The sequence below is a fragment of the Manihot esculenta genome, chromosome 14 (assembly GCF_001659605.2).
Source record: "Manihot esculenta cultivar AM560-2 chromosome 14, M.esculenta_v8, whole genome shotgun sequence".
In the NCBI taxonomy this organism is placed as follows: Eukaryota; Viridiplantae; Streptophyta; class Magnoliopsida; order Malpighiales; family Euphorbiaceae; genus Manihot; species Manihot esculenta.
In genome coordinates, this window is record NC_035174.2 from 22,643,890 (window position 1) to 22,658,112 (window position 14,223).

Consider the following 14,223-nt stretch of genomic DNA (forward strand, 5'->3'; position numbering starts at 1 on the left):
TACAGATTGCAGATTTTTAGATTAATATAAATTTTTAAAAAAATATTTCTTCTATTATTTATTTTATATTTTTATTCTCTCTATCTAAAAAATTACATATTTTTTTCTCGTTCACTTATTGTAATTTTTTAATAAAATCAAAGAGACATATATAATATATAAGTTCTACTTTATTTTATTTTCTATAATTTATTAATTTAAAATTTTTTAAAATTTTAATATTCAAATTTTATTCCAAAAAACTAGAATAATAATTACCTAAAATTAATTTTGTTATAAATACATATTTATATGTAAATAACTATTTAAAAAACTTATTCATTAATCTTTAAAATAAAATGATAATTAATAAATAATTTATTTTTAATAAAATTTTATATTATTATTTTAAATATAAAAATATTATATATTTAAAATAAGAGCTCACAACCTCTAGAGGTAGGTAAGTATCAATTCTCTGTGAATTCGATCCTTTTGCCACTATCTACAGTTGTAAAATTGTTGATAACTAAAAAGGTTATTTTTGACCGGTTTCGACAACCGCACAGTCAAAAGGCAAGACCATTCCCTTTCTAACTTGATTAATTCTGCTAACATTTGAGTTAATACCCCCTTGAGCATTTCTCACTGCCATGTCAATTCCTGTAATTTAAGGAGTTAACATCAGCTGAGCAAATAAAAACTGTTGCATTTAAAGAATAAAGAAATGAATTTTCTGATCACTGGGCTGAAAATATCAGAAGTATGGATATTGTCGACATTGACAGTATAAAATGCAAAAAGTTCTTGATTTGTTTCCCTTAGCTTAGAGATCTTTCCATGACACCTTTGCTTCATTTCTAAGAATTAAATTTGATCCATTTTTTATTAATCAATGCCATTGTAAGAAAATTGTATCATAAATATTGCACAAGGAGAATATAGTGCAAGTCAGCATACAACCAAGTTAACATCTCAAGAAGCAAAAATGTAATGATGCTAACCTTCTTGATTAGATGCCAAATGCCGCATAGCATTTTTGTCAGAGTCATCATCAACAAGTACAGCCTTGTTATCACCAAAATCTGATATTTGGTACAACAAGAAAGAACAAATGAAAAAGAAAAGAAAGGATCACCAGAATGCAGATTTCATTGCCATTATATAAACAAAGTAAGCAAATGAGAATATCAACTTACGACTTAAATATGTCAATGCTATAATGAAGAGAATATTGAAAAGAATAGAAAATGCAAAAAGAGCTCCAACACAAATCCAAAATGCCTTCTCAGTAGTGAACAGGCCTCTCTCCTTATTCCTTAAGAAGGGCAATTCCAACTGTAGGCTCGGTAGGATTGCCAGTTGGCTGTGCCAGAAAGACTCATGTTATAAATTTTATACAGATGACTATAGATCGGAATCTGAAATATGTTTCCCTTTACATTCAGAATTTGAATGAAATGATGAGATTTCAATGCAGATGAAGAGGGATTTCTCAGTGCATCGAACTTACTGTGCTCCATCTTCTGTCAAGGAACTCATGGATTGCAATGGCATTTTGCCCATAGTAACCCCATATCATCCATGATGATATGTCATCTGCAAACAAAAGGAAACATTTTTATTCAAGAGTCATGCCAAGATCAAAGCAGTGCACAAGAAAAAAATATGGAAGCTGTTTGCTAATTCTGATATCAAATCAGTTCAGGTTGGCATGAATCGCAAGAAAACAGATAAACAAAGAAGAGAAAGATTTATTACTTTTTGAAACAATTTAGCCTCCAAGCACAAAAACCAACAGCAAGGTAAAGGAACCAACTGTATTTGCAACTACTTCAATTCTTCCAAGAGCTGCTATCATACGAAAAAGAAGAGAGCTGTTTGATGTATGCCAACAAAAGCCAAGAACTGTTTGAAGAATCTGGAGATGTTTAAGATATCCAATATGTCAGTAGGATCTACCAAACTTTTCATTATGATAAATGCACAATACTAGAAATACATGCACTCATAATCACAATAAAAGAGAAAGAGACAGAAATTTATCGTGGTTCAACCGTAAGATCTACGTCATGGACAAGGAAAAAATAAAGTTACACTATAATTGAAAAAGAGTGATACAATCTCTTAAAACTCTCAAAATCCTAACTCCAGCGTATTTCCCGAAATCTCACGTTAAAAAAGGGAAAAGAGAAAAATACAAGTATTTATAACCCTCCATACAATACAAATTCCCATTTGGGTCATAGCGCGCGGAACTTTCCGGATACTATAAGAAAATATACCCATGATTAAAGCCACATAAATTAACACTTTTCAAACTATCAAACTTCAGTGATCACAAAGTAGTAACCATCCTTATCAAACCATAAAGTGTTGCATACAATTATTACCATTTACCTACTGATAGCAGGGGCAAAGCCAATGGTGTAATATGAAAGGATGATCCAAATACCAGATTCCATTAGTGAGATAGGAATTCTGAGGAGCCAAATAGGCAATCCAAAAGACCATGCTGGATAGAATAAGAAATCTCTCTGCTTGTAGAACACAGGAAGCCTAAAAACAGTCATTGCAAGCTCTGCCATCCCATTAAACATGACATTAATAAGACTAAAAAACAGTGCTCCAAAAAACTTTTCTCCATCAGCAATTTGGCCATATTTCATCTCTGTTCTAAAGAACACAGTCAATGCAATTATAAGCATGATTGTTATCTGGGTAGTTTTGAATATGTAAACAAGAGTTTCGCTTCATCAGTAGCCATTCTCTTGCAAACCCTCTCTTGAACAGTTCCCAATTGGAGATGCCATACTTTTCTTTCACCAAAGCAGCAGGATGTGTTCTGTATTTATCAAAGGGAACTCTGAGGTCTGCTGAAAGCTGCTGGCCAACATAAACGATTTTGAAGGCTCTTACAAACTCTGGTACTGATACGTATCTGTAAGGTTGATTTTTTCTGAACCAATATTGTTGTTGGTCCTTCTTGGAAGTTACTTCTTGCAGGAAGTAAGCAATACCTTTCCTTTCAGGACTTTTAAAACCCACGTATTCGAAGAATTCAAGAATATTCTCACGTGGACCTTGGTAGACAATCTGGCCTTCGGAAAGTAGGATAACATCATCAAAGAGATCAAATGTTTCAGGTGCAGGCTACAAGAGAGAGATGACCATAGTAACATCCATTATGTGAACCATCTGCCTCATGAACTGGACAATTTGGAAAGTTGTGGAACTATCCAACGTGGATATTTCATCCATGAAAAATGCTTTTGCTGGTCCTACCAAAATTCTCCTGCATTCAATGCAAGATGCTGCTATCAGAATGTACGACAACAATTGTAAACGGGACCATCATGCATAATTGAAGCCACTACTACCAGTTATATGAACACACACCTGTAGTTACATTCTTCTTTTGTCCGCCAGAGATACCCCTTCTCATGTCATCTCCCACCATGATATCAGCACAAATATCCAATCCAAGTATCTGTTTGGAGGAAAACAAGACGTTAAGCTTGATAATCGAGGGGATAAATGTACAAACATAAGCAAAATAGAAGAAAAAACCTTTAGAACATAGTCTGTAATCAAATTGGTTGCTTGGCCTGCCATAGAAGTGTTTTTCATCAATGCATCAATTTCAGGATCTGGTTTGATACCTGCTTCTCTCTCCCGTCTTGACAGCTCTGACAGCATGTAATACCTGGCTCCCACTCCCAAGCAATGCCCTGGGAAATCAAGTGTCTCACGAACGGTCATTTCACTACAGTGAAGGTCATGCTGGCTAATATAAGCACAGGACCTTTGAGGTACAATTTCCCAAAGCTCATGACCACAGTAGGTGACTTTCCCTGTTACCTGTCGATCACCAAATTATTAAATTTACTAATAAAAGCCTAATTGAACTGTTAAAACCTCAAAAACGCATAGGAGGAGGATTGGAGAGAAAAAACAAGCCTTCAGATCATCATCAAGTTTCCCAGCAAGTGATTTTAACAGTGTTGGTTTTCCAGAGCCAGGAGGCCCGAGAAGTAGTGTCATTCTGAAAGTGATGACAGTGAATAAAACATGTGCGGGAAGCCCCAAGAAAACACATACTTGTGTTTAAAATTTTATCCTACACAATTCATTTTCCATTTGATAAAATATTTTATAAGAAAAGAATTCAAATGAATTCTTACAAAATCATATATGATTTCATTTTATTTGAAAATGAAAATTTTATAAGTTAAAAAGAAAAGAATTCTTCCATTCCAAACAAAGAGTTTGATAGAAAAGAATTCAATTAAATTGAATTCTGGTGAAATTTTTTCTTCCAAACAAGGGGTAAGGCTACTTTGATGATCTTACTATTCCATTAACATCTTGGAGTATCTTGATTATCCTTTTCTTTGATGGAGAAAGCCCAATCATTTCAAGCATTCCCTGTTCAAATTCAATACATCAAGTAAATTTAAAAAAAAAAAAAAACAATAAATAAACCTATGCCACATCACACATGGTGGTCATTATGTTCATATCAATTCCTAATATTTTGAAACAACAAAGAAAATGATAAGAAACAGAAAAACAACACCTCAATTGCATTCAAACTGGAATTAAGCAAAGTTGGAAGTGCTCTGCTACCAACATATGCATCTTCCTCAACCGAAAAATGCTGAATTCTGACTTCAATTTTTGGAATCTCTATCCCTAGTTCCCTACTCTGTTCCAATAAAGCTCAATTGTCAACACCCTGGTTATTTTCAAATCCTAACTTTTGTTTGCTTACCAAAAAAGGCACAGGATTCCACTGTAAAATTTAATGTTTCATGTTCTTGAGGTTCCCGACAGCAGAATACTTTTAAGACATTATACCCAGATGTTCTATCAGGAAGAGAACTTTTGTCTGCTTGAACTTAATTTTAATTAGTCTGCTTGAACTTATGTCAGAAAACTCTCACATCCCAGAAGAACAAAAGGCCACAAGCTTTGAGTATTAACTCCTTTCAATCATTTTGTCAGTCACCAAGCAGAATAATTCGAGAGGGGGAAAAATCACTAGCTGTATATTTTAGGAAATCACTAGCTGTTGGCAATTTCATAGAATCCAACAAAATTTTCATAATGCTTTGTCTGGCCACCCAAAGCAACTGGGCTTGCCTGTATATTGTGTGAAAATTCTGGACCAAAGATAAATTTACCTGTACTCAAATGCATATCAATTTAGGTGGTAAAGCTTCACAGCTCAGTTGATGCAAATGAACCGTAAGCTGTCTTCTCCTCTCTGATTCTCGGTAGTGATGTAAATTTTCAAAGTTCAACCCTTTACCAAGTTTATTAGTTGCAGTGAAAGAATCGAGAGGAGGGACTTTTAGTGGTTATGAATGCATCATCATAATTGAACATATTGTTCATAAAATTATTTCATATATACAAATATACCTGCAAATAATTTTATTTCACTTTTTTTCGGTCCAAAAATCATGAGAACTTCACATAATCCTTGTATATTTCACGCAAGTGATCAAGCTCTTCTTGCCTGTGAAATAGCATGTTGATTATAGAATCAACCTCTACCAGTGGACCTTGTCCATGCACAGACATAAGTCAGCAATAAAAGATTCATGCCCTACATAGTATCACAGCATACTGGTTACAAATTTGGAGTGTTCATAGCACTCCTTGAAAATGCTTGTAACACATAAATTCACTTCAACTCTGGCCCTGTTTGGCTGTATCGAGATCATTAGCATTGTACCGTCAAAGGTTGCTGATGGGGTTTACAAGAAAATGGCCCGATACAAATGCAGCAAAAATGTCACCAGAAGAACCATCTTTTGGTAGTTGAACTTGGTGCTGACTCATCCTTATTCACATCCTTCTTTCTGTTCTCAATACCCTGCTTTAGAGATTCCAACCTTCGCCTGCACAGCACAATGGAGAAGGCTAATTAGTTCAGTAGAGGAAAAGCCTAATTAATTTAGTAAAGGAAACTAGAATACTGTTATAGTATGATGGTTTTTACCATTCACTCCTCCAATAAAGCAAAGGTCAAATAACTAACAGTTCATGAAACTATCAGCTAACTCATTTTTTAATATCAGCTTTCTCTACTCAATAACTCTTCTGGCTTTATGTTTATGGATACCTATTAATTTCAAGATATGTATGGGGGAAAAAGAAGGTCGAGTCCACACTCCAAACCATTTAGTAACCAGGTACGCCTACCCAATCTTAATCAAAGCAACTTATTGACAAGTATAATTGAAACAGCTCCATACTACTTTTAGTTGAAAAGAAACTGATTCATTTTATCCGTATAAACATTAATGCCTATTCCATGAAGTACAAGGATGTCTACAGAAATTACGTTGTATCAGTAAGACGACCATGCAAGCTCCATCTCTGGCGAAATCCTTCAATGCCTTCAACTCCACTAGCAAGAATCAGGCGCCTACATAGGTAACAGTATGGCACATGAGTGATGTCCAATGAAGTGTAAAATAATCCCAAATAGCTAAATATCAGTCATTTGTACAATCAACAGCGACTCTCTTAGATATTGTTAATTTATCTTTCTTCCTATTTCTTATATATTACAAGAACAATGGTTAGCACAGTGCACCACTTCTATTACAAAAAAAATCCAGGTCCTTATCCTTTTACAAAGCTAATCCCAAAACTAGGATACAATGTAAAACATGAACATTGAAAATACAAACATTGAATAAGTATGCATTGCTTGCACTGACACGTCACACATATGCATATTCATATAAGGACAAGAAGTAATTTTCAAAACATATTATCAAAACTATTGTCACAGAAACTACCTATCCAGTGATGTGACTTCAGATTCAAGTTGAGAAACTCTTTCCTTTGCTTCATCTAAAGGCATTGATAACCCCAATTTACGCTCACTATCTTGAAGCTGTTTCCTGATTTCCATATCCTGTCACTCAGCAGTTTAAGAAAGAAAGAAAGGAGCTTATGTCAATCAATCAGTCAAGCTCCAAAATCTTCATGTACACATTTAAACATTAAGAAAAATACAAACAAGCCAAGCATAAATGGAAATCATTCTCACCCTCTTTTCAGCACACTGACGATATAAAACAAGCTCATCTTGACAGAAAGGCTCAATGTCATTGATTTGCAAACCTGCAGTATATTCAGGAATTAGTTACTCGTCACTGTCTGTTTAGAAGACCTCATAGTGAAAGTCAAAGATTGACGATTTTAGCTGTAATTAAAGTCATTTCCTCCTTTCATATAAAGAAAGAATAGTTTGATTACATCATATGTACCAGTCTAACTAACAAGGTAACATGAACAGTAGATGTCCCTAATGTCAAGGTAAGCAATCATGTTCAAAGTATATTTTGTGTAACAACTCTACCGGATACCATTAACAAACTAATTTGTCCAAATATGTATTAAATAAACACAATGGAAATACAAACTTACAGAGAAATAGGTTCCTCAAAATCCCATCACACAAATCAACACCTTCAAGCACATGAGATGCAATTTCTGGTGGGACGAGAGGAGATGGTGGCCCCATCATCAGATCATCTCCGACCAATATAGTTTCCTCCATAGTTGGTTGTGAATCGACTGAATACCATAATAATAGACAACAAGCTTGTAAATGCATATACAAGTCTCATAACTAGTAATTTTAATATGTAAATGGAATGGTGTACAGCATGACCATAGGCAACACTTTGCAGACACACATAAATTTGACAAATCAAAGAAACAAATCCCAGGTACCAACCATGAAACATTGACTAAAATTCTTCAAAAGCTTCATCAATATTGTTGATGTAAGACACAGAGAGTAACTCCACAAGCACATAATGAGCAAAAAAGTAAAAGAAACCAGAAAAATGAAAGCATTGTACATTAGCATTTATGCACACATATATTCTCGACGTATCTCATTTTCCGTTAAACAACACCGACAACCACTTTCATTTAGGAGAAACATGCATAGCCTCATCGTGCCCATATTTAACCCAAAAGTTTGCGCACGATCTTCTCCAATGTATTTCCATTATACCCAACACTCCCTAAGTCTCCCAAAAAAGAGCTAAGCTAATGGTAGAAAAAATATTGCCAGAATTGCTGATTTTTCGTGCTCTAAAACATACCATTACAAAAAGGAAAACGAATACAAAAAGAAGCAGAAGCATTCACATACCATCCATGATTGCTTTTGGGTAAACTCTTCGCTGCTAGAAGCCCAAAGTTCAGTCAGGTATTAGAACCTGAAAACCACAAGAAAGAAACAAAATTAAGGCCAGAAATCAATGAAGTACAAGAACCATTTGAAGTATGAAACAACAGCAACAGCATAATAAAATAACAGAGAAGATTATCAGTGATATGGATAACAAGAATCCAGAAAAACTTTACTATTTCCTCGTTCACTTCAACAAACGAATGGAAACATTATAATGTAAGTAGGCTGTCAATGCTGAAAGACACCTCTATTGAAGAATTTCATCAAACACACGCAAGACTTTGTAAAACTAACCTTCTGTCCACAAAATGGAATAATACAAGAAGAAGGCTTTCAGATTTAGCGTTTGGAATGCTAATATTTTTGCACAAAAGCTGCTAAGCTGACGAGCTACTTCAACTGGGCAAAATGTCGTTATGTTTCACTTTCCGTTTGAGACTGTAATATAGTCGCATAAATAGCGTTGAAATCGGTGGTTGATTTTTATGTCCATTAAACAAAGGCCAGCTGGAGAACGTTGAAATCGGCGGCGTGGTTCTGAGTGTCTGAGAGATCGAGAAGGGAGGGAGAGAGAGATCGAGGAGGAAGAAGGTAAGTGGTGAAACTGAGGGATCGTCTGCGTGGAGAACGTGAGAGTCGGCTGCTGGTCGCCTGGTCCTGCTGTGCGTATGGGTGAGCGTGAGCGTGAGCGTGAGCGAGACTAGGGGTCGGTTCGATTTTAACAGAATTTTTTTATAAAAAATCAGATTAAACCCATTAAATTAAAATTTTTAAAAAATAAAATCAAATTGAATTAATAAAAAAAATAAAATTAAGTAAATTTTTAAATTTGAGCGACTCGATAATTTTTTAATAGAATATTGTCTATGTTTAATTATAAATAAAATAGGGTAAACTGTAATTTAGTCCCTTTAATTTAGTAAAATATAAACTTTCGTCCTTCTGTTTTAAAAAATCGTCAATTTAGTCATTGTGATTTTTAAAAATTACGACATTGGTCCCTCCCGTTAGATTTTTCAGTTAAGTCACCGTTAGTCTTAGTTAAAAGACTAAAATACCCATATTGGCTTAGAGAGAAAGAAAACTCGATTTTCTCAAAGGGAAAAAGCAAAAGCAAATCAAAACCTCCATCTTTTGAACCCTAACTCTTATCATTTTCTCATATTCGGAACTTTTTTTTGGTTCCTTCTGCTGCTTCTTTTTGTTGTGGGTAATTATGGCTTATGTTTTGAGCAATACCAATATGGTTTCTTCTTCTTTCTCTTCATCTTTTACTCGTTAAAGGGTTCTCCCGAAAAGTGAATCGTCAGACTTTGAGATTGAAAACGACATCGCTTGGCAGTGATTTTCATGGAAAGAGGGTTGTTCTTCAAGACAATCAAGGCAAACCCAAAAGAGCAATTTATCTTCAAAGGTTAATTAAGGTTTAGGTTGGTCAAGATCTGATTTGGATTTATTCATATATTTTTTTCCCTCAAAATTGAATGGCGTTTATTACTTTTTCTTAGTTTTATTTGAAGTCTGAATTTTGTAGTTCTCCCTTATTTATTTATTAGAGATATTGTTAAGCAATCTCAAGATTTGGTTTTGACAGAAAATTTTTTTTCTGGGTTTTCTTTTTCAATTTTTATTTATTTGCAGTATTACTTTTTCTGTAAAATTTATGGCTTTTAGTTCATAAGAAAAGAATTATGTGATTTTTCTGATATGAATAATTCTAATTATCTAATGATTTCCCTTTTTTATGATATTAGCATACTGGCCTTAGACTCAAGAGTGCTCCGAAATGGTGGGAAAAGGGATTGTTCTGTTATCTTCCAGGCTCTTAACCCTGAGTATGCTTCCAAGTATTTTTGCTCATATGCATCTTCCGGGCTATTTGCCCTGGACCTTAGTCCGAGCTTTTTGGCTTCTTCACACCTTTCGAGACCTCGGCCCTAGGTCTTCACCTGAGCACTTTGGCTCTTAGGCATCTTTCGAGCTCTAGGCCCTGATTTTTCTGTCCAAGATCTTTGGCTTTTTGGTCGGCTTCCAAGCTCTTAACCCTGATTCTTTTTATGAGGATTCAGGCTCGTAACTTTACTGGCAATTCTGAGATTCAAGCTCGTGGCCTTACTGACGATTCTGGAAATTCAAGCTCGTGGCCTTGCAGATGATTTCAAAGATTTAGGCTTGTGGTCTTACTAGCGATTATGAGATTCAGGCTCGTGGCCTTACTAGTGATTTTAAGATTCAGGCTCGCGGCCTTACTGGCGATTTCAAGATTCAGGCTCGTGGCCTTACTGGTGATTTCAATATTCAGGCTCATGGCATTTCTTAGCATTTTCGGGATTCAGGCTCGTGACCTTACTGCCGATTTTAATATTCAGACTCATGGCCTTTCTTGGCATTTTTGGGATTCAAGCTCGTGGCCTTACTGTCAATTTTGGGTATATTAGCCTTTCTCTTACTTTTAAAATTTATCTGCAAAATGAAAACTTACACAATATATGTAATGAGAATGCTCGTTGTTAATTGAGTAAAATTTGTCCATGAATATTGTGGCATGCAAAATACTTAGTTTCATATTTCAAAAGCACGTAATTATTGGTTTTGACCAACTACATCATCTCATACGATTCAATAAATCCAATAAGTAATGTTTCTCATACATAAATCACTTCATATTTTTCAAATCATATAGCAGCATGCTTTAAACAAATAATCATTTTCTCAGTAAATTCATACTAATATTAATCACATATGAGAGCTTTTTAAGCTATTTCAGTATACTATCATGTTCGGGTTCATATACATAAGACTTTCATGATAGCAAAAATACTTTGAGCTAAAGGAAGTAACTATACAACTTGGATAACTCGTGTACTTCACCTCTCTTCCATGATTGATGGATTGCCCTTATGTTGCTCTTTCTTCTCACATCAGCATCTTCCTCTATTTGATTTTTACCATGTGGCTTTTAGATGCAGCTGGTGATTCTCGGGTCTTTCACTATCTCTCTTTCCTTCGATCTTTCTTGTTGTTTGATTGTTAGCTTTTCTTGATTTGCCATATAGATCTCAATGGGTTTTGTTTGGAAATTTCGGCGACAGGATAGTTTCCTTCGTTCCCACAGACAGTGCCAATTGATGAACTGAGATCCAGCAAGGTGACTAGATGTGGACACCTAGACAGAGGCTCGATTCCATGGGTTGATCGTTGATCCGTGATTAGTTTCTAAAGGTCCTTCCATATTTGATCTTGAGGAAGGGGACCTGTAAAATATGAGACGATGGTCAAGGGTCCACCAGAGATGCCTCTGGTGAAAACCTTCCGACGCTCAAGTTAGATAAAAAATTATCTGAGATTCATTAATATGAAGAGAAAGTAAATAATAATAAAGCACTCAAAAGGAATTTCTAGAGGGCATATATTTTGAAAGTCCTTCTATGAGTGTAAGAGAGAGAGAGAGAGAGAGAGATTAACTTTCTGGAAAGCCAACTCCTTTTTTTAAGGCCAGATCAGTGATATATATATGGAGAGTCATTCTGATGGCATCTAGTATCAAGTCTTATCAGATCGGGCGTGGACAGTCTTTGGCAGGTGTGTCAGGCAGCTCATAAATGACTGGTAGGTTCAGCCCATACCATGTCTGTCATGTACGTCACATTATTCAGTTTCACCACACGCACATTTAATACCTCGGAGAGGGCTAAAGGGGTTGACCATCACGTTGAAGGTCGGCACCTTACCCTGGTTTCATCAAGTCGTGTCCATCTCATCTGAACTCTAGAGAGGTGAGTTCCTTTCGGTCATTGAGGTCGACCACGTCTGCATTCAAAGTCTCGTTATAGTATGAGCTTTGAAGAGGTATGCCCGTCCTCTCTGGGCTTTGAAGAGGTCGGTCGAGGTTTGTATTTATCTTCACTGTAACGACCCGAAAATCGAACCGCCACCGACGCTAGGATCCGGGTCGACTTAAGGTCGCCGGGACCCGTAGCAAGCCTGCTATACTCTCTGAATATTTGTAAAATCCCATACATGGTCATGCATTTGCTGTAAAAACATAAAACTGTACTCTGTACCAAGGCTCAACCTAAGCATGCACTATCTATGTGCAACAAAACCCCTTACTAGAGCCCTCAACATTGCCCTAGACGGGTTAAGACTCACACTATGTTAAGCCTGGTTTTCACATTCATCAAAACATTTACATAAAATAAACAAACCAAGCATACAACAGGGATTTACAATACAATTAGGTCAAGCACACAACTAAACTTTATACATCACTTTATTACATGTCCACACTATGTTACTACAAAACTCTTTTTCTCTTCATGCCTTCTCTAGACTCCCCCTGCACTCTGATCCTGCAAAACTGGGGTTAAGGGAGTGGGATGAGCTACTATAGCCCAGTGAGTAGAATAATAAAATAAGTTATTAAACATGCTAGCATGGAATGCTTCACAGCACAGACAATTCACATCATCTCAGATGAACATGTCCCCAAATAGTCCCGACATCCTAAACTCGTGCCAGGCAGTAGAATGGGGTCCTGGTCTTCCTGTACATATAATCTCATAACTTACCATATACCGTGCCAGGCCGTAGAATGGGGTCCTGGACTTCTACTATTCCGTGCCAGGCCGTAGAATGGGGTCCTGGTCTTACTCAGGGACTAATGGATCATCCACTATCACCCACACCAACAACAATATTGATGCAATGCAACATATTTGTGAAGTCTAATGCAAACAACCTATTGCATAATCATGGTGCATGAAATATGCTAAAAAGCATTTGATTTCTCACTTTAAAAAGATTAAGTTTAGTTCCACTTACCTGTGACTATCTCTGAACTGACTCTGTAAACTCTGAAGCAGTGCTCACTGCTGCTCTCTTCGGTTCCTCTAGTCTGTTCCTACACAGGTGGACTCAAATGAGAGACCAAACTAACTCAAAGACATCTCTACAATACTCCCCAAAAACCCCCTCAGACAGCCTAAAACAATCATGTAAAACATGCAAAAGGAGGCTGGACAGGGCACTTTCGGCGGCAGGTTCGGCGGCCGAAAGTCCCTTCCAGAGCCGAAACTCAAGCACTTTCGGCGGCACTTCGGCTGCCGAAAGTCCTCTCCAGAGACGAAAGTCTCTAACCTTCGGTGGCACCTTCGGAGGCCGAAACCCCCTCCAGAGCCGAAAGTCCAAACTTTCGGGGGCAGCAGAGGCAAGCTTAGGCAGCCGAAGCCACCTCCTCAGCATGTTCGGCGGCCGAAGCTGGGTTCTCCAGTATGGCAGAACCTTGCTCTGCCTCACGCCAAACCTCTCCAATCTCACTCAAACACAAAAACTACAATTCCTCAACATACATATACTCAAGTATATGCACAAAAGGGTCCAAAACTACCTTAAAACCCCAACAAACAACACATCACACATATATACATGCTTTCATAACAAAAACACCAAAAATACCCTATCTACCCATAATCTCCATAAACCCTTCACAAATCAAGAAAAGAAGCTCAGGATCTTCACTTACCTCTTGAAAACAAGAAGATGAACGATCCCAATGTGGAGATATGGAGCAACTTTCTCCCAAAGTCTCCAAACTTCAAATCTTGGATTTTTAGCTCAAAAGCTTCAAAACAACAAGAAAAACGATCAAAACTTTGCAAGATTTGATGAAAACATGAAGAAGATCCAAGGAAAAACATGGTCTCACCTCTGCCTATGCAAATGAACTCAATACTTATCCATTTGCCGACTGAGGGCCTTTCATAGGTGGCTGGCCAGACCACCTTCGGCGGCCTAACGTGATCCCGAATGCCAAGCATGTTCGGCGGCCAAACTTCACCTTCGGCGGCCGAACCTTGCATTTCTTCCTTGGCTCATTTCTTTCAAAAACTCATTTCCTTTTCACTTTAAAACTATAAACCATACCCAAATACTTTAGCAAAAACACATCTATACCCTTCTAGAGGGTTCCGGCATCCGAGATTCTGTCGGACTACAGGAATTCCGATGTC

General features: G+C 36.7%; 1 protein-coding gene and 1 pseudogene across 1 annotated transcript; both read right to left on the minus strand.

Moving 5' to 3' along the window:
- Positions 1–447: 447 nt before the first annotated feature.
- LOC110600570 lies at positions 448–5,717 on the minus strand (annotated as a pseudogene).
- Positions 5,394–8,919, minus strand: LOC110631130. Its single transcript, XM_021778855.2, has 7 exons — positions 8,507–8,919; positions 8,171–8,237; positions 7,432–7,581; positions 7,052–7,125; positions 6,798–6,916; positions 6,335–6,418; positions 5,394–5,888 (listed from the first exon to the last, which is right to left on the minus strand). Exons 2-7 carry the CDS (start codon positions 8,175–8,177, stop codon positions 5,783–5,785), a joined length of 540 nt encoding a protein of 179 aa, XP_021634547.1. The 5' UTR covers positions 8,178–8,237; positions 8,507–8,919; the 3' UTR covers positions 5,394–5,782.
- Between the last annotated feature and the right edge of the window lie 5,304 nt (positions 8,920–14,223).

Coding starts and splice junctions, on each gene's coding strand:
- LOC110631130 (XM_021778855.2), bottom strand. Junction 6,917..7,051: donor GTCAGTGTGCTGAAAAGAGG/GTGAGAATGATT, acceptor GCTGAGTGACAG/GATATGGAAATCAGGAAACA. Junction 6,419..6,797: donor GAAGTCACATCACTGGATAG/GTAGTTTCTGTG, acceptor TTACCTATGTAG/GCGCCTGATTCTTGCTAGTG.